The sequence below is a fragment of the Marmota monax genome, unplaced genomic scaffold, assembly GCF_021218885.2.
Source record: "Marmota monax isolate L192 unplaced genomic scaffold, Marmota_monax_Labrador192_F-V1.1 WCK01_AAM20220418_F8-fsc00146, whole genome shotgun sequence".
In the NCBI taxonomy this organism is placed as follows: Eukaryota; Metazoa; Chordata; class Mammalia; order Rodentia; family Sciuridae; genus Marmota; species Marmota monax.
Genome location: NW_026694096.1, coordinates 2310639 through 2331003, shown reverse-complemented (window position 1 = coordinate 2331003; position 20365 = coordinate 2310639). Strand labels below are relative to the sequence as shown.

General features: G+C 31.4%; 1 protein-coding gene across 5 annotated transcripts in view; it reads right to left on the bottom strand.

Annotated features, from left to right (window-relative positions):
- Positions 1-237: 237 nt before the first annotated feature.
- Positions 238-20365, bottom strand: part of Ppp1r12a (protein phosphatase 1 regulatory subunit 12A) — a 145330-nt gene continuing 125202 nt past the window's right edge. For 4 of the 5 annotated variants that reach the window (XM_046465085.2, XM_046465084.2, XM_046465086.2 and 1 more), the window contains 7 exons: positions 19567-19632; positions 15743-15759; positions 14571-14706; positions 12748-12852; positions 8420-8467; positions 5418-5468; positions 238-2440 (listed from right to left, as the gene is read on the bottom strand). In XM_046465085.2, the coding sequence (XP_046321041.1) occupies positions 2354-2440; positions 5418-5468; positions 8420-8467; positions 12748-12852; positions 14571-14706; positions 15743-15759; positions 19567-19632 (510 nt within the window). In that variant the 3' untranslated portion in view covers positions 238-2353. Of the gene's footprint in view, positions 2441-5417; positions 5469-6224; positions 6256-8419; positions 8468-12747; positions 12853-14570; positions 14707-15742; positions 15760-19566; positions 19633-20365 lie in introns of all 5 variants that reach the window. The other variant, XM_046465083.2, reaches the window with a different exon arrangement.

Below are 20365 nucleotides of genomic sequence, written 5' to 3'. Positions count from 1 at the left end.
TGTAAAATATATAAACATTTGTCCAAATTGGTACACAGATTGCATAAATATGGCAATTAAGATTGCAATTACAGATGTGCATGTACAATGCTGTGCAAATTATCACAATATTACAATTTCAAAAATTATTCAAATTGGTATCCAAGTAAAGCAATTAGTGAAAAAATACCCATGCAGAATTTAAATATCTCAGAACAAAATTTAAAATGTCTTCATTAAAAGTTCACACATTTAAAATAGTTTTATTCATTTTATTTGTATATGTCAAAATACATTTTTTTATTTCCAAAATAGTGAGTTTTGCAACTAGTTTCATGCAGAAACAAGGTCTGCTCAATACTACCAATAAAATCAATATAGCACAGTAGCTGTTCAATTTTAGATACAAAGAATAAATAACCTAAATACAAAACACTAAAATATTAGAAACATGTATTTAATCATTCTTCACAGGCATCCAAACTTCACAAATATAAACCATAGCATGCCTAACTGTTGTGCAACCAGAACATGTTGCAGTCACTCAAACTGATCAATTACTGTATATTTTACCTCCACATTAGACCATGACCATGAAAATTCTCTATATTCAGACCCACCATTCATACAGTTCAAATATAACCAAAAATAAAATTCCACAACTATCCTTGTACCTTTAAAATCAAGAATCCTGAGCTTGGTAGTAAGAGCATAACCTTATATCTTCATAAAACCATCAAGAGAGAGGACTTGAAATCCTGCTTACCAAAATACCCTTCCCCAACCCCAAAGTAATCTAAAATAGGCAGTAGAACACAATGACCTTTTAAAATGAAGAGGTACAAATTCACATTTAATATAGTATACAATACACTCAATAATACAATCAGCTACAATAAGCTTTACAATGTACAATTTATTCAAATGGCTGAACTGTTCAGTGGTTAAAGAGACAGTTATGTGCCAGAAAGATGTAATATTTTTGCATGATTTAATGAAAATATAAAAGCTATTTGTCCAAATAAAAGCCATCTTCACTATGTAGTTGGTTTTGTTTTGTTTTTTTCCCCTAGAAAAAGGCCACTGAAATGTATAAAATGGTCTGAACATGATGGTGGTATTAAAGTCAATGCCTCTTCACATGGCAAAAACAGTGCATTTAACATGAACTCACGGGTTAATTCTACAAATGATTTCATAGCATTACTTTGGCTAGCACAACAGTTTTAGACAGCACTCAGATAAATATAGGTATGTGAAATGTGAAGCAATTATCTTACGCAATTTTAATTATAGTTGAATACTAGCAAATGAAAACTGAAAATAAAAATAAAAGCACTTTACAGTAGAAAATTTCTGTAAAGATAGGGCTCCACATAATGTATTTAACTTTTAAAGTCTTTATACCACATTGTTAGCACATTTTGTTTTTAACACTACCATGGAGTAGCCTACTTTGCATTAACAGACATCTGAAATTAAGAAAATAGTCAAGCATGCCATGTGGTGTTCTAAAAATCAAAACAATACACTTATTTATATTTACAGCATCACTCAGTACCTGCTAAAATGAATGTGAAGATTACAGAATCTAACATACTACAATAAAAAACAAAAACAAAAAGTGACCAATAGAAGGCAGAAAATAGAACTTAAAAGATCTAATCTCAACTGACTTAAAGCATTCATATAAGAAATAAATGAATATTGCACAAACAGTGAAAGCAAATGTTCCACCAAGCAATTCAGTTCCAGGTGGGAGACAACACATTAGCCTAACACATGACAATAATCTCAGAAGGGCAAATATTCTCTTCCATGAATAAGAAAGCTGGGAAAACATAGAAGACTCTGCCACATGAAGAGTTAGAAGGAAAAAATACAAACCCAAACTTAGAGTAAAGCAAAAAAATTAAATATTAAAAAACTGGAAACGTGGCACATGGAAAAATGTTGAATAACTGTCTTCTGTGAGAGCTGAAAGTTTTTGTTGACACAAAAGTATTTATGTACAACTAAGGCTTACTGGTTAAATATCTGAGGCATATCTGGCCTTGAACACTTTCCTTATATGCTGGAGCTGTAAACAAGTTTTCTCAGTCATTTAAAGAAAAAAAAAAAATCCAAAAACCCCCAAAACTTCTCAGCAGCTGCATTAACATGAAACAATGGTCTTGATTAAAAAAAAAAAAAAAACAACAAAAAACCCCCCCAGAAACTTAAACAAAACAAAAATCCTAGATAAGAGGGCATTTGGCAGGATATCCAAAAATGACAGTCTCCAAAGGATTCTTCCCAGGCTTCCAGTGACTGCCAATTATGGTCCACTGGGTTATTAATATGTGCAATTCCTGCTGTGTTGTTTGTTTGTTTTCTATTTGGAAAGTTTGCTTATAACTCTGATCAAGGCCCCATTTTCATCCTTTAGTCTCTGGTTGTCTGCTTTTAGGTCTGGTAACATCTATGAGAGGAAAAACAGAAAGAAAAGTTTTACTTCAACAAAAAGATAAAAATCTTAATAAATGTTATACTTACACCACAAACGCATGATATCAAGCTTTTGCCAGTTACATATATTTCTACATCTAAAACATATATCAAAAAAATCCTGATTTATGAAGCTAATTAGTTTAATAAATGATGGAATAAAAGATTTATTCTCTTATCCACAGAAATTTACTAAATTACTTGATTTTATAACTCACAAGCACACCATATTAGAGCAGCCAGAAGCCTGTTTTTGTTAGGATAGGCTCTTCAAGGGAGTTCCTTTCAACACCTAAACCAAAGCCTTTAGCTTTAAGCTAGACTTAAAATCATAATATTATTGTTCCACATGAAAACCAGCTTATCTAGTAAAGTGTTGAGGTAAGAATTAGACTTGTTCTTTTTTTTTTTTAATTGGGGATTAAACCCAGGGACACTTTAACCACTGAGCCACATCCCCAGCCTTTTAAATATTTTATTTAGAGACAGGATCTCTCTGAGTTGTTTAGGGCCTAAGTTGTTTTTTTTTTTTTTAAAGAGAGAGAATTTTTTAATATTTATTTTTTAGTTTTCGGGGACACAACATCTTTGTTTGTATGTGGTGCTGAGGATCGAACCCAGTGCCCTGCACATGCCAGGCAAGCGTTTCACCGCTTGAGCCACATCCCCAGCCCAGGGCCTAAGTTGTTGAGGTTTAATTTCACGCTTTCAACTCATGATCCTCTTGCATTAGCTGCTGGGATTACAGCCATGCGCTACCTCATGGGGCAAGACTTGTTTTTTTTTTTTTTTTTTTTGTGCTGGGGATTGAACCCAGGGCCTTGTGCTTGCAAGACAAGCACTCTACCAACTGAGCTATAACTCCAACCCCAAGACTTGTTCTTAGTGTCTGATTAAAGACAGGTGCTCAATGAATGGCAACTATTACTATTATTAAAATTTAAAAATATACATTATTTTTGTACCAAGGATTGAACCCAGGGACACTCAACCACTGAGTCATATCCCCCGTCCTTTTTATTTTGAAGCAGGGTCCTAAGTTGCTTAGGGCCTTGATAAATTACTGCAGCTGGCTTTGAACTTGTGATCCTCCTGCTTCAGCCTCCTGAGTGGCTGGAATTATAGGCATGTGCTACTGTACCTGGCTATTAAAACAATTTTTAAGTCCAAGTAGTAAATGCAGATCTTTGAAAACATTCACTCATAAAAAGTAACAAAGTGTTTGAAGCAAACAGAAAAACACACTCATATCTTTGAAACACAGCAATTTGATTTTCTGTAGTTTTACAAATTAAAGCAGGGGATAGAAATGTTATAGATTAAATAAATTTTCTACTAAGAATAATTGAAATTATATGTCTGTAAAGTCAACTAGGAAATGGAATTAGCATATTTTGGATATTCTTTCCAAGATACTTAGTTCTCTTTCTTCAGTTTTCAAAGTGTACAAGATAGTCTAATTAGATAAAAATAAAGTTTCTACTTCTATCTTAGGCCAAGACTTTAGGAAGAATCTAATTTTATTGGAATCAATTAATTCTTGTGTTCAGAATGTTTAGATATATAGTAATAAGAAGTTTACACATTAAGATGTAAACAAAAAGGATTCTGACTGAAAATGACATTATTTTAAAAAACATGTAGGCTTAATCTTCAGATTCTCAAAATATATTAATCATATATAAAATGTCTTATTATTTATATTCCATTTTCTTTCTAGTAGGACTATAAAAATTAGCTGTATTTTAAGATGTAAAATATTTTTTTAGACTAAAAAATGTGCATAAACTTTACAAAGTACCGAATTCTTGAATCTTCCCTTAGCTTTACTGTAGTTTATCAGCTGTAATATACAATTAGTGATATTTTCTGACATTCTGAGAAGCCATGCATAATTAAACAGTTACATGATAAGCTCCAGACACAATGGCATTAATTTGTAAAAGTGAGCTCTTACAAAAACACGCTTACTAATATGAAAGCACCTGCCTGGCTCTACCAAGAAGAAATGATGAAACTATAAGTTAAAGGTTCACAGACTGAAGTTGCCTATAGAACCCTGAGCGCTTGGCTACCACTCTTGTCAAGGCCCTATTCTCAGTCAGCAGTCGCTCATTTAACTCTCTCAGAGTTTGAATTTGCTTTATTTGGTGCAGGTTCTGTAGGAATCAGAACATAAAGAAATAAGAATAAAAAATAAGAAAATGGAAAAGAATACATGAGCATAAAGAATAACAGATAATGAATACAAGAAAAGTCTAAAGCCATTATTTCAACAGATTTAAAAAGGTAAGAAATGTATTCTGAAATTCCATGTCAAACTAAATGAATAAGCAAAAAAAGATTTTCTCCAGTGTTCAAAGTCATTTAATAATGGTCTAACAACAAACTAAACAATCCAATAAAACATTTAAATCTTGATATTCTAATTCTATGGGCATAATTTCCTATGCATTATTCATTAATTCATAACGTGATAATAGGTCAACATCTAGCTATGCTTTTATTTTTCCTCCTACAGAGTTCAATGTTCAAAATAAATAATTACTTCCATAGGTATTAAAATATGCTTCTACCTGCCCATCCCTTCTCATGTCATTTATTTTGAAGGAGAACATTCTGTCTTTTATTACCTCCCTCTACCATTTACTCTCCAAGAAACATATGGAAAAGTAAAGAACTAATAAACCCCACATATTATAGTTAATATCATCCATTAAAAAAAAAAAACCTAAATATCAAAAGTGCTATACAAATTGATTTTTTAAATGATTTAGGTTTTAAATCCTCCTCTAGCTCATTAATACCAGAATTTAGGAAAACAGAAGCACATGGTATAGATAATTCACAAATTGGGTTAATCAGTTTTGAGAACAATTACAGTATCTATAATAGTATAATATTAAAATTCAAAAGAGCACTATCTCTAATAAGTAGTGTGGTTTACTTACTTTGAGTTCTTCTTCCATTTCAGATATTCTTCTTTCTAGAGCTCTTCGTTCCTAGATCAATTTAAGGTACCAATATTAATTATGTAATTATTATATCCTTGAGTTTTCTTCTATAGTGTGAAATAGTGATACTTTAAAATTAAAGATAAAAATCAGGAGCAGTGTAGAAAGAGATGTGATGCCAGTGATGTGTGAAGAGCATCCCAAAATTTGAGAGAAATAAATTTGAAGACATTTATTTTTTCAATACTTTTTATAAGCTCTTTCTCTCTCTCGCTCTCTCTCTTTTTTTTAAAGCTTTGACTTTCTGGTAATATGATACATAAGGTGTCCAAACTATTTTTTTAGTTAACATAAAACTTAGGGATAGAATAAGCCAACACTCAAAACCTGTATATGAAAAAAAAAAAATTCCCAAACAGAAAACAAAACAAAATAAAAACACACAAAGATGCAATTTTACTAGTGATAGAAGCAGAAAAGCGAGAAGCAAACATGCCTAAAATATGTGTACTTCATAATTCAAAAGGATTTAAGAGATCTCCAAACATGTTTACTATTCATTATTTATCCAATTGACTTTACATATAGGTTGATACTGTGGTAGCATTAATGCGGTGAATCTAATGGAGAAGCAACTGCAGCAATCTATTTTAAACTCGTTTCACAGAGTGACAGGCAAAGCCAACATACAATATATTATTGCAGTGTACTGTTTTATTCTCCCTTAAATGATAAGCATTCTAGGGTGTTATGCAAAAAGCAAGCAGCAGTAATTGATGAGCTGTAAAACTGGTTAGGTCATACCGCCCAGAAGATACTGACTCTTGCCGGTCACCTTTCAGATATAAACCATTTACATTTAGTTTAATCACACTGAAAACTCTTTCCAAGACATTCTTTCCAAGATTAATAATTTGATATTTAGTAATGCAGAACATTTACTGTAAATGTCAATGTTTTTAGGATATGTGACTTAAAAAATAATAGAATCTCACTCCTACTTAAAAGTACTGTTATTCTAATATTTACATGCTTAAACATCACAGACAAAAATGTTATTTTCTACATACTTCTTTATCCTAGATAACATAGCCAGGACAAATACACATAAACCGCTGTACTTCTCCAAGTACTATTTGTATTGTATCTTGTTTGATCTTCATAATTTTGTAAAATAGATTACCTTCTGACAGGTAATCTCCCCATAAGCCTCAATTTTATTATGTGTCTTAAAAATTTTAACTTAGTGGTAGAGCAAAAAAAGCACATTACACCTAATTGACTGATCCTGTTGGCTCAATGAAATTCACAATCATAAAACTGCAGGCAATATGTTTTTGTTGGACAAACATATTAAAACAAAAGTAAATTGCTTAATCTTAAGCCTGTCTGACTTAGAGAATGCCAAATAAATGTCAGCAGTTACGATCATGATAAATATCTATTAAATTAAGAAAGGATTAACTACTTTATCTGCATTTGACAAGCAGAAAAAAAAGGTCAGTGAGAATGTCAGATCACAAGCATAATCACAAGGGTAATATTAACTCTCTCTGATAAGATTATGGATGATTTTTATATTTTCTTCTTTTGCTAAAATTTTGTAATAAGCACATTACTTTCATAAAAAATTAAATATTCTTAAAAATGTGACTCTCAAATATAAATACATATTTTGATTAAGTATATTTTGTTACATATCTTTCATTTCAACCATTAGTATATGATTAATAGAGAAATGATTTTATTATTTCTGTGTATCTTTGAAACAAATTCAATGAGATACATTATAAAAATAATGTATGGTATATAAACAATATACAATAATTTAATAAGTGATTCTGTTTTAAACAAGTATTAATTATACCAATTAAAAAATGACTCATTACACTTATTTTTAAACCTTGCTCCAATAATAATAAAAAGAAAGTTATTGCAAAGTACAATTTAGTAAAGGCCACATTAACAAACTGTATTTGTTGGTTTATTTTACTTTTGGGTGAAAAAGGCAAATTGGTTATTTTTTAAAAATGAAAGAAAAATGTGATATCAATTCTGATTATTCTTTGGCCTAAAGAGCAATGCTACCAAGATGCAATTTCTTCTTTAAAACCCCACAAGTGTAGGCACTACTCACTTGCACTACAGATACTCTTTAAGAACTTTTCCTTTAGCTTTTGGATCATGTATAAATTTTCAACTGCTCAGATTAAACTTGTAGATTTACTTCTATGGCCATTTCCAGACTACTGAGCAATATTAAGTGGAGTGTATTTAAATGAATATATCACAGCCAATAAAAAAAAATTGTAGAAAGGCATAAAAAGCATAAGAATCTTCTTGAAACCAATATTTTCTTGTTTAAAATAGGTTAAGATAAATATTTAAACTCAAAATTAAAATAGCATTAAGTTTCAAAAGAATGTGAAAATTTGATGACTCCAGACTTAAAAAATTTTATTGCAAGAATGAAGTATTTGGGCTGGGGCTGTAGCTCACAGGCAGAGCGCTTGCCTAGCATGCCTCGTGAGGCAAGGGGTTTGATCCTCAGCAGCAAATAAAAATTAAAACATAAAATAAAGGTATTCTGTCCATCTACAACTGCCAAAAAAAAAAAGTTAAAAAAATGAAATATTTTAATTTTAAAAATCAGAAACAAATATATGATGAAAAGGTATGTATATACATGAAGCAGTATATATTATGTACATAAAGATAAATAGCATTTTTTAAATATCAGATTTCACTATCACAATGTATAGATTTTGGTACTGGGGAAAGAATGTTTTAAAAATAATTCATTAAGAGAATAATGTGGTATACTAAATTTTAATTAAGGCCATTTCATACTAGAGGCCCCACAGCTATATATTTATTCAGGTAATATTAATTTAAGCTAGCTAAAACTATCCATAAAACAAAACAAAAAACCCTAACACTGCTTATACAAAACAGTAAAGAAGGAAAATAATTTCTTAGTCAATGAGATAGACACTTACCCTTTTTTCCATTTCCAATAGTGACCTATCAGCAAATCTTTCTTGTCTCTGCAACAAAGCAAGCAGTTAGATTATAAAGGGGTTGTAAGTGCAATTAAGATGGGGAGGCACAGTAACCCTCCTTTAAGTATTTAAAGAAATTACAATATTTAGGTGGTGTAACATGCAGATGTGAGTGAAGAAAACAAGATTTGTATTGAAAACCATAAAGAATAAAAGAATAAAAAGTAATGGAATCATTTCCTTGGATTTAATTTTATGGCCTATATAATTTTCCATACTTTTCATAGTTTAGTTGGGGCTAAAGATTGGTGAGTATTGTAGAATAAAAATGAAACCATCTTAGTTTTCCCTCAGATGCTCAAATTCTCTTCTTTCTTGCACCATTAGCATTGACTAATCTGAATGGCCAGATTCTAGAACCTTGAATGAAATATTACCCAACCAAGTAGGCACTATATACATGCAGCCAGGCCAGTAAACTTGTCTTTCTGTCCTCCTCATATGTATTGTAGTCTTGCTCACTCCTTCTATTTTTCTTTTCCAAACATGCTCCAGAACTGGTAAAAGGGTTCATAAATTTTCACTTGTAAAAAATTCTAGCTATATAGACTTTCTTCTGAGGAGGTCAGGTCTCTTGTTTTTTCACTTGATGTACTATGCAACCAGCCCAAAGTTGATTAAATCCGGAGATGTGAGCTTGGTTGTAGGGGTATATAAAGGACCTTCGGATTTTAAGTCATATGCTGCACCCTGTATTCAAGAGCTCTAATCTGGATAATGAGCACAGGCTCAGTTAAAAGCAAGTGGAATCTAAGATCATATTTACTTTGACCTCTACACAGACCCTTGGGACTCCTAGTCAATTTGCTGAAATAAATTCAACAAATGGCTCACTCCTCAAAAGACAATTTTCTGAAAATCCAGTTTTATTAATTTACCAAAAATGTTTCTGGACAAGAATGGTCTCTTATGGCTACTCAACACAAATGTACTTTAAAGACAGCTCATCATTAATTAAGCACAAATTTTCACTGTTTACTATGGTAATTTTATATTTTTCTCTTTCCATTTTCCGTTTATTGCCATATTGGGGATTCAACCCAGGGTTTCTCACTGAGCCACATTCCTAGCCCTAATGTGGTAATTAAAAAAAAAAAAAATACGCCTTTTTTTTTGCTATGCCTTTCTGCATTCATGTTTTAATATCTTTAGGACCTGTAACAGTTACTTTTAAAATCTTCTTTCGGAATTTCTTATTTATCGTTATAGTACAAAAATTTAAAGAACTCATCATGCATAATCCCACATATCTTTACTTTTGTCTGTTATTTTAAATGGTTTTATATTTTTGCACTTACTCTTTTTGGAAAAGCAAAAATTGATATATTGTTTCTTTTTTTAGAAATTCAATCCATAATTTCAAATATAAGTAGAACTATTTCAGCTAATTCTGATTTTTGGCAGTTTTTAATTTAAAATGTTTATTTGCTAGAAATATACAACAAAAGGTTGATATGCCACATGAGATCTACAAATGAATCATAAAATACTTAAGACTGAAACAATTTAAAATTAGATGAAAAAGATCAGAAATAGCATTATGCCATTGTATGTAAATTTATAATTTTAGATGAAAAATAGCATTTCAATGATTTTAAAAATTAAAACAAAAAAGGCATTTCACTGGGAATCTTTTTTCCCCAAATGGGAACATTGTAGTATTTTGTGATTTGTTTGCCAATTTCATAGATTAAAAAAAAAAAACAAACCAGGCGCGGTAGTGTATGCCTATAATCCTAGCAGCTCGGGAAGCTGAGGCATGAGGATTGCGAGTTCAAAGCCAACCTCAGCAAAACTGAGGTGCTAGGCAACTCAGTGAGACCCTGTCTCTTAAATAAAATAACAAAATAGGGCTGGGGCTGTGGCTCAGTGGTTGAGTGCCCCTAAGTTCAATCCCCAGGCCCCCCCACACCAAAAAAAAAAAAAAAAAGATTTAGTTAACATTTTTATTTAGTTACTGCTTTTAGTTACACATGCTAGTTCTAGCTTTTAAAATCCCAATTAGTAATCTGGTGAACTTGTCATTTGGCATGTATAAAGCCAACTGGTTTTGATAAATTGGCCTATTTATTTCCACTGGAGACTGTACAGGGTAGACAATGCTCATTTAGGCCAGGATTTAAGAATTCTGGGCTTCTTGCTAAATGCTATCAAACAGACCTAAATTTCAAGATTTTTTTTTTTTTTTTTTTAATTGTGGTGCCAGGGATTGAACCCAGGACTTCATGCATACTAAGGATTCTTTTTTTGGTAAATATTGGTGCATGTTAATTATACAGAATAGCTGGGTTTTATTGTGGCATATTCATTAATGTACATAACAAAATTAAATCAACTTCAACCCCCTTCCCCAATAAACTAACACTCTTCCTTCATTTTCATGAGATCCCCTTTTTCCCTTTGGTTTCTACATATGTGAGAAAATGACAGTTGTTTTTCTGAGTTTGGCTTATTCTGCTTAACACAATGCTCTCCGGTTTCATTCACTTTTCTGCAAATGACAATTTCATTCTTCTTTATAGCTGAATAAAAAACTCCATTGATTTATTAACGTTATGTAACATGTATATACTTTATCCATTTACCTGTTAAGAGATATCCAAGCTGGTTCCATAACTTGGTAATTGTGAACTGGGCTGCCATAAACATGGGAATGCATGTGTCTCTAAGATATCCTGACTTCAATTTAATCCTTTCAGATAAACAGCAAGGAATGGTATAGCTGGATCATATGGTAGTTCCATTTTCAGTTTTTTTCGAGGAACCTCCATACTGATTTCCATAATGGCTGTACTAATTTACATTTCCACTGCTAGTATATAAAGGTCCCTCTAAGGATTAATTCTAAGCAGGATGATAGTTCCCTGGGAAATATTCCATATGACTATCAAACTGCTACTGCTATGTATATTTATGAATAGTCATGAAAAGAATGATAAAACATATCAGGTGGAAGAATTCCTGGTAGACTTCAATTCTCAGGACAAATGTTCTAAAGTTGGACAAAAATGTTCACTTCAATGCTTAACAGTTTAACTTTGACGAAGTTCAGTTTATCCTTCTCATTATTAAGTTAGTATACTAGGCATGATATTCAAGAGTATCAGCCAATGCAACAGTTGTTTTACTTTAAACCCAGTGACTTGTTTCTCTGGCTTTAGAAGAATCAGAAATTTGTACCTAAACCACATGCTGTAGCTTTCCTATTTTTTGGTGCTAGCAATTGAATCCAGGGCCTCATGAATGCTAAGCACACGTTCTACCACTGAGCAGCACCTCCAGCCTAGTGGTTTTAAATTGTATGACATTTCAAGTTATTATGACAACTTACTATGAAATGTGTTCTTGTTCTTACTTTTTTGTGCATCCTCTTATTAAACCCCAATTAACTGAAAGATCTGAGGAATCTTTTCAACCTCATGAGCATGACCCCTGAATTTTAGCATAGCATTCATTGTGCATAAACAATTGCTTTACAACACAACAGTGGTTAAAAAATAAAAAAAGGACCTAGTAACAAGTATAAGTCAAACACAGAGACTAAATTTTTAGAAATTAAGGAAAACATCGATATAAAAGACTGACCAAAAAGAAGTATTCTGTCCACTTGTAGATCAGTGCTATTTAGATCACTGCTTTCAAGATGAATTCTAAATGCAGAAATATGCTTATGCTATAAAGTAACATGCTAAAATTAAGCAAATGTATGTTCTTCAAAATTATAGACCTCTTAGTCTTTAACATATAAATAGATCCTGTCTAAGCTCCAAGATATAAAATATGTAGCATTCCTAAGGTTATTTGAACACAATTTTTTTTTTCTTGTTTTGGGAAAGGAAGAGGCTGAGGAGGAGATAGGTCTATTACTATATACTGTAACTATTAATATATACCACAGAAAAGAAATTGGAAAACAATTAGAGTTTTGCTTAGCTATCTCAACTGTAGTGTCCAAAATTGTCTGTCTTCTCTAGGCTGTTACACAGAAGGGAAATTACAAAAGAAGTTAAAATGATCTAGCACTATTACCTTTAGTCACTTTTACTTGAATAAACAGAAATATTCATAAAAATTTTTATAAAGAAATTTTGAGGAATGGGGGTATAAGCAGGTGTAGAATACTTGCCTAGCATTTACACAGTCCAGAGTCTGGTCAACAACAACAACAACAAAAAGGCTATAGGATGATTCTGTAGAGATGACAGAGACATACCAGGGAAAATTTTAATGTAATTTGAGAATAACAAAGAGAAAAGGGTACAAACCTGGGTGGCCTTTTCCAACTGCAATTTAAGATCTGTTAATTCCATATTTGTATCATGTAGCTGTGCCTTCAACTTTTCATTTTCAGCTAAAATTTGTTCATAAAGCTATAAAAATAGGGGAGAACAAATTATTTTTCTGTTCTTATGTGTTTTCTGCCTATTACACCCTCCTAAATTTCTACAAAGGAGGTGATAGTGTCAGTTACATTAATCATTTTACTTCTATGACTTAAAATTAAAAGGCAAGCAAAATATTTCTACTAATGTTTAAATCCAAATTTCATTTGGTAAAATTCAAGACATTTCCCTTTTCTGATGATTCTGTCTTCTTAACGCTTGAATCTACTTTTTCCCCCCTATCTCTACTTCTTCCATGGTAATTCTGACTAATATCATTTCTTATACAGATTATACTCCTCCCTCTAATCTGTTGTATACATAAAAACAAAGTTTAACTTTTCAAAATAAAAATCTCTCATTTTCTTACGCCAACAGTTCTGTCACCCCTTCCACCCAAACACACACAAATTAAGAACCCATGAAGGCTTTCCAATACTTTTAGCATACAGATAACTTTAAAATGGTCTATAATAAAACACTGGTTTCAGCCTATACATCAACATTTAATTATTTCAATGTATCATGTATCCTTGTACCACAATGTCTATATGCTTACAGTTCACTTCATCTGGACATTTTCTCTCCCATTTTTGCTCATTAACAACGAATCAACCTTCTTTTCTTACCTGAAGCCTCATTTTCTTAGGAAACCCATTCATATATCCCACCACTTTCATTTGTTATACACTTTTATAATTTTTTTTTGTACCAGGAATTGAACTCTGGGGCACTCAACTACTGAGCCACCTCCCCAGCTCTACTTTGTATCTTATTTAGAGACAGGGTCTCACTGAATTGCTTAGTGCCTTGCCCTTGCTGAGGCTGGCTTCAAACTCACCATCTTCCTATCTTGGCCTCCTGAACTGCTGGGATTACAGGCATAAGCCAATTGTTTCTGTTGTTCAGGGTGACTGGTCCAATTTTTAAATTATAATTCATTTGTAAGATGTTTATCTCTCCTATATGGAATATGCCCATAAGAGCAGTACATTATCTCCATCTCATTGCTCACTTATAGATCTAACCAGTTAGCATAATTTGAGTATTCAGTTATTTATTAAATAAATGCCTGAATCAAACTCATAATGGGAAACAACTTCCTCCCTTGCTACACTTGCTCATTTGCCTTATAAATTAAATACATAATTCAAAGAGTTGCCTGATAATAGGAAAATGTACAAATACCACAAGACCCTTCCTTCTCTATAAACTTCATAAGGTTTATTCCAAGCTCATAATGTGAATAATAATACTTGAAACCATAGGTTGCTGAGGTTTTAGGATTTATTTATCAATTAATCCCTAGTCCTTAATAACACCTGATCTATCACAAGTTTCTAGTTACTAAGAAAAACTATATTCTCTTTAAAAAAGCCATATTTTTCTGTATGGCTGCTTTCTGCTAACAAATCAATAAACAAAGTGTGTGAACATATACCATATGTATACTTTAACTACCGAATACCCCTTTCTAGCTCAATCACAGTAATGGCTTGAGACACTTAAGTGTAAAATAAAGTACTGGGTATTTATCTCTTTCCTTTAAAAAACAAACAGCTATTTATATTCTATTTACCATTACTTACCAAAAACGAAAAATGAAAGTTATTTCAAGATATAAGTTTTCTAGAATAATACTGAAATATATTTTTCAACACAAAAGATAATTTATTTTTAATTAAAAATATAAGTAACCCAAGTACCTTTTTAAAGTCAGTTGAGTCGTCCTTTTCTAGCCTGCTACTATATGGTTTTCTTTCTTCTAAGTAACTATACGATCCGGAGCGACCCAGCAAGGAATCATACCGATCACTAGCTGAAGTGGAACTGGTTTCGTATCTTCAAAAGATAGGTTATAGTCAAAAACTTTATTACAGACTTTCTTTCACAGATTACATACATTCTAGCATATGTTAATTCAATATTCCAAAATAGTCTCCCTAATATATCTTATCAATTTTTGTAAAGGGATTTTTAAAATACTATTAACTTATATTATTTGAAGATTCAAAATCTCTATATCCAAAAGTCAGAGATGGTTTTACATTTGATAAACTATTTTATAAAGTTTTAAATTATGTATTTTCCCACATTTTAACATCCCTGACATCAAAATGTGGCTTTTAATTGATAGCATAATTTAAATGGCAGCACCTTTCCTTTGTAAGTGGCATATGCTAATGTTTTAAATTAATAACATCTTAGATTTGATAAAATACAGTGTATCCAAAGTGATAGATAGTGGGGTTTGCCCTAATTAGGAAGAATATATCTTTACTTTTAATTGTGAATCCTTTTATTATCTAATTCTGAATTCAGGTTACCTTTTCTGATAAATGCTATGGTTTCTGCATTTTAATTTAAGAGAATCATAAATATATAAAACACATTCTTGTTTTTATAGAGCTTTGGTTAACAATTATGGGTAAGAGAAATAAACTGAGAATAGACTGAAGGACAGTAATTTTGAGTTAGATGAAACTTTTAAACATATCTTCATTTTCTTTTACTAAAGCAGGGTTAAGGGAAGAGATACTAAATATCTAACCAAATAAATTTTTGGATAAGTGTGTATTTCATCAGTCCCTGATGTTAATAATGAAACAGTCAAAGCTGAAATAACTTAGGAAACTCTGGAAAAAGTATCACTATTGCAAAGATGTGGGAAAAATCTTTCTTCCCTTATAGTGACTTACTATGACCAATAAACTAAAAGTAAAGCCTTTAACAAAGAAAAGCTAATAATAGGGATTGGGTCATTTAAATTTCTATAGGTTTTTAAAAATTACCCAACTCATTATAAACTTACAAAATACATAAATATTAGCAACATATTTCTAGAAAAGATAAAAATGAGAAAAAAAGTAAAGCATACCTAGAAATGGAATCCGTCTAAAAAGAAAAAAACAGGCATACTAAATTTGGTGCTTTCATTTCATTAAACTATTAACTGATGACTGAACAAGTGAACTTAATTGACATTAACAATGTTTCACACTATTAAACAATTTGCTAAATATGTTTTAATGAAGTTATTGTTAGAATGAAATTATAGAATAAAAGCATAACTGTATATTTTTATATGCACAATACCATATGGTTACATTTGTGAATTTCTTTTGTGAATTCATACAAACACCACCACATGTAGTTTTTTAACTAGAAGAAAAAATAAGGAGAGACTAAAAAAAAGTATCTATTACTTATACTCAGGAAAAGAAGTGACATGTTTACATTTAAGAAATGTCAAGTTTACTATGTGACAAAGTAAATAAAACAACAATTGTATTCATTTTTGGTTTTGAGGCCTGGGAACCATCATTCTATTTTTTCTGAGTATGACTTCTATAGATGTATGCATAAATGAAATCATGTAGTATGTCTTTTTGTGTTCTGCTTATTTCACCTAGCATGTTCTTGCTCCCTATATCATAAAATCCTTCTTCCAGAATAAAAATATTCTAATTTTTCTGTTTGCTAAAAGTTCATAAAAGTACATGGTATACAAAGTTCCTCTGTAGTTCCTCATTGTCCATCCCTTAGACAACCACTGCTAACATTTTTCATACATAGAAGATTTATGTGAATACACAAAATACTTATTTATGCACATGCATTTTATTTAATCTACTCCCTGAGAATAGACATTTAGAGTGTTTTCATTATTTTGCTTTATAGGCAATGCTGCTAGTTTTATCTTTATATACTTGATTTATATCCTTGGAAAAAATTTCTCAAAGCAGAAGTGCTAACTTAAAAACAAATGAACATTTCCTTAATGCTTCTGATATGCATTGTAAAGCTGATCTCCAAAAAAGCTCAATTTATTATAGTTCTAAGACTTTATATATGTGATCATGCACATATATCATATTAGTAGTCATATCAATATGGGCATTATTAACTTTTTATCAATTTCCATTTTATACTGTCATGCCTTTAGTTATTAATGAGCTAGAATACATTTTGCAGCTTCTTGGTCATTTGTATTTTTATTTTTGTAAAATTTTAAATTTCATTACATTCTGTTCCCCATTTACATATGTATAAATGTATGTATGTATGTATATACTGGATTTGTGAATATACTTTTATAAAAAGTCATATAAGTAACATGCAGTTTTAAAAAGACACAGAGGCATTCAATAATAAAAAGGATATCAAACTTTGTCTAAATACCCTTATTTATTTAGTTTTTACTGATCCTCAAATATTAAACGTTTAATATTAGAAAAGGCTACAATTATTTACTTTTAAACTGAACAACTTCGTGTCATCTAAGTTTAATAAAGGTATCTTTTCTGCTATATTCCAGCTTTACATGCTTAAATAATCAAAACTTTTTTTTTTTAAATTGGTGTCACACTTGTTTTAAATTGATTTATCACCAATGTTCTTTGTGTGCTAAATTTTTTTACCATTCAATAGCTTAAGGAAAACAAATCACAATAACCAAAGCAACAGAAACTCAATTTTTGGAAATAATGAACAATGATATGACAAAGTAATTCAAATTATGTTATGAAATTTCATCTTAATTTTATTTTTATATGCTGAAAGTAAATTCAGTTTTACATGTAATTCAGAACTTTTCAGTGACTTCATAGCATCTAAAAATTTACTTTTCTTCAAACACATGCCAGAAAGTCATCTGTCAATGTGTTTAGATTGGATTAAAAAACTGTTTAGAAGCTTTGTTGTTGAAGACATTTTTGAGGTAATTATAAGGCCACTTCAGAAAGTGACATAAGAAGAATTTTGCTCCTCACATTTTTTCAAAGAAGTCAGGGCTAATGCTATTAGTTTTCAAAAGAGAACAGCACACTTATTGGGAGAAGAACTGTAGTAAGATATTGCAGAAGACATTGTGGGTCAGCATCTTCACTCCATCCTTCCTTTTCCTCAAGGTATAGCAGTCATTAAGGTTTAGATGAGATGATGATATATAGCCCATACTAGGAGCAAGATGGCCCTAACACCTCAGTAGTAGACATGTCTAACCTAAGCCAACTATAATTCCATACATATGAGATAAATTATTTTGAAGACGAAGCTAACATATAAAACTATATAACATTACCAGAGTACAATAATGTATTGATATCCAGTTTGGGTTGGATTTTCTATTACTTGTGACTAAAAGAATGCTAGCACAAAGTAAGATCTATAGACTCTTCTATTTAAGACAAAAATTATTTAAATTGTTTGGAACTAAGAAAACTTTTTTTCTAGAAACAATGTTCTAAGAATCTTAATGTATTTCATGCATAATTTTTACAGTAAAATTTAAACACAGTATATGCTTCAAAGTTACACCTTTGTAAGTCAGAAACTTCTCCTTTCCACCCAGCTTGAGGAAGGTGGGTCTGTGTGATAAGTCAGTTAGAAGTGTCAGCTGGGGATGTTTTACTAATTTCCTTTCTCTTGTTTACCTGTCCACTTTTTTACCCCTTGAGAGATGGGAATTCATAGAGTACAACTGGGAAAGGAAATGATGGGAGAATTTGTTACAATAGAATATAATAAAGAAGGGACAGAGATGAATTGGGGGAGTTTTAACAACTGATATGCAAAAGGTTTAATTGACAGACGTGACAAAGCTTTACCCTTGCAATAATTTACCCTCAGTACTAATTCACTCCTCAATCTATCTGACTACCTAATATATAAGAGTATCTTTTTTCTTTTTTTAATTTTTTTTGTAGTTGTAGATGGACAGCATACCTTTATTTGTTTATTTTTATGTGGTGCTGAGGATCGAACCCAGTGCTTCACACATGCTAGGCAAGCGCACTGCCACTGAGCTATAGCCCCCACCCCATAAAAGTATCTTTTGAGTTAAAATAGGAACACTTGGCTCTAATGGGAATGTCTATAGTCACATACCATAGGCAACTAGCTTTTGGTCGCTTCACATTACTCTACATACTTCCATGCAGACTGAAAGGATTGTGCTATCCCCAAGACAAAATGAAGAAGATAACATCAACATGACTGAGATGCTATTTCAGGCCAGAGAGTGGTACTCATGTTGGCAGTCCCTATGTGAATAGAATTAAAGTATTTGATCTTTCTGCATACCCAAACAATAGCAAATGGGGAGGGTAAAAAAGGCAAGGGGAAGAAACTCCCACTGCTTGTTATCTGTGCAACCTTAAGTCATTCAAAATTGCCTTAAACCCTTCATCACTACTGAGAGGGTAAAAAAGCCTTTTTTAAAAAAAGATGGTTAGGAGTATCATTTCTAATAATCAATATAAAAGATCTTTGGAGAAAGAAAGTTAGAGGTCCATTTCCTCTAGAACTTAACTTTACCATCTACAGAAATAAAAATCTGAGTCTGCTAGTTCTAGATTTCCACAACTTCTGAGAAGTATCCTTTAGGTATTTTCTTCTCAGCTCTGAAGGTTAAATTATATACAATAAACTATGTCCACTTGATGTGTTTGGTAGGTGTTGTACATCCATGAAACTAGTACTACAATAGAGATCAGAACACTTCTATCACCTCTTAAGATATCCTGTTTGTCCCTATTTAGTCCTTCTACCTTTAACCCTTAAGCAATCATTGATACTGTATCTCTGTAGATAGGTACAATATGCAATAACTGTTTTGTATGAATTACTATAATTTAAACACAATTCAAAAGTAATTCTGTAAATATGAATATTATTCAATACAAAAATAATGCTATTTACCTGAGTTTCTTTTTTATTGGATCCTTCTTCTGTATCTGATTGTTGTTCTTGTTCATTTTCATCACTCTAAAATAGATTTATGAAATTAAAAAAAATGATTTTTAAATGGGAGTTTTTCAATCCTATTTAGAGAAAGCCTATTTTGTTGGCATGGCACAAACTAAGTAGGCTAGCGTATACGATGACAAAAACCTATCTAACATGTGGTTTAGGAAACACATTTCTATTGAAGGTAAGGAAATGGAAATTTAAGGTAAGAAAGAAAGAAGATATTCTACTTTATATTATGATACTGTGTATGCTCCAATTAACTACTATTAAGCTACTCAAATATCATGAAGCAGCACAAAAAAATTATTTTATGTAAATAAAAGCTAGATTTGTTAAGTTTAGTAAGAGTTTCCCAACAGTCCTAATATGTTTAGGTGGGGTTCCTTCTAGAAATTTCTTGGGAGTACATGGAATAGAAAATGTAGGTCAGAATATGATAAACGTCTAGAATTCCAGATTATGCCTTCAAATATTCAAGAAATATAAAAGAGAAATTGGTGTTAAAACATATCTGGCTCAGGCTCAATATACAAATACTACAGGCTTTAAACTGGATAAACCTAGTTTCATATTAATACAGTTATTTTCAGCTGTGTGACTTAAGGCAAATTAAAAATTTTTGAGCCACAGTTACCTCATACATAAAGTGAGGATATAAACTTTACAGAAGTATTCAAAAGATTACACAGAATCTTTGTAAAAGTTATTACTTTGATATGTGAGCTGGGCGCAGTGGCATACACCTGTA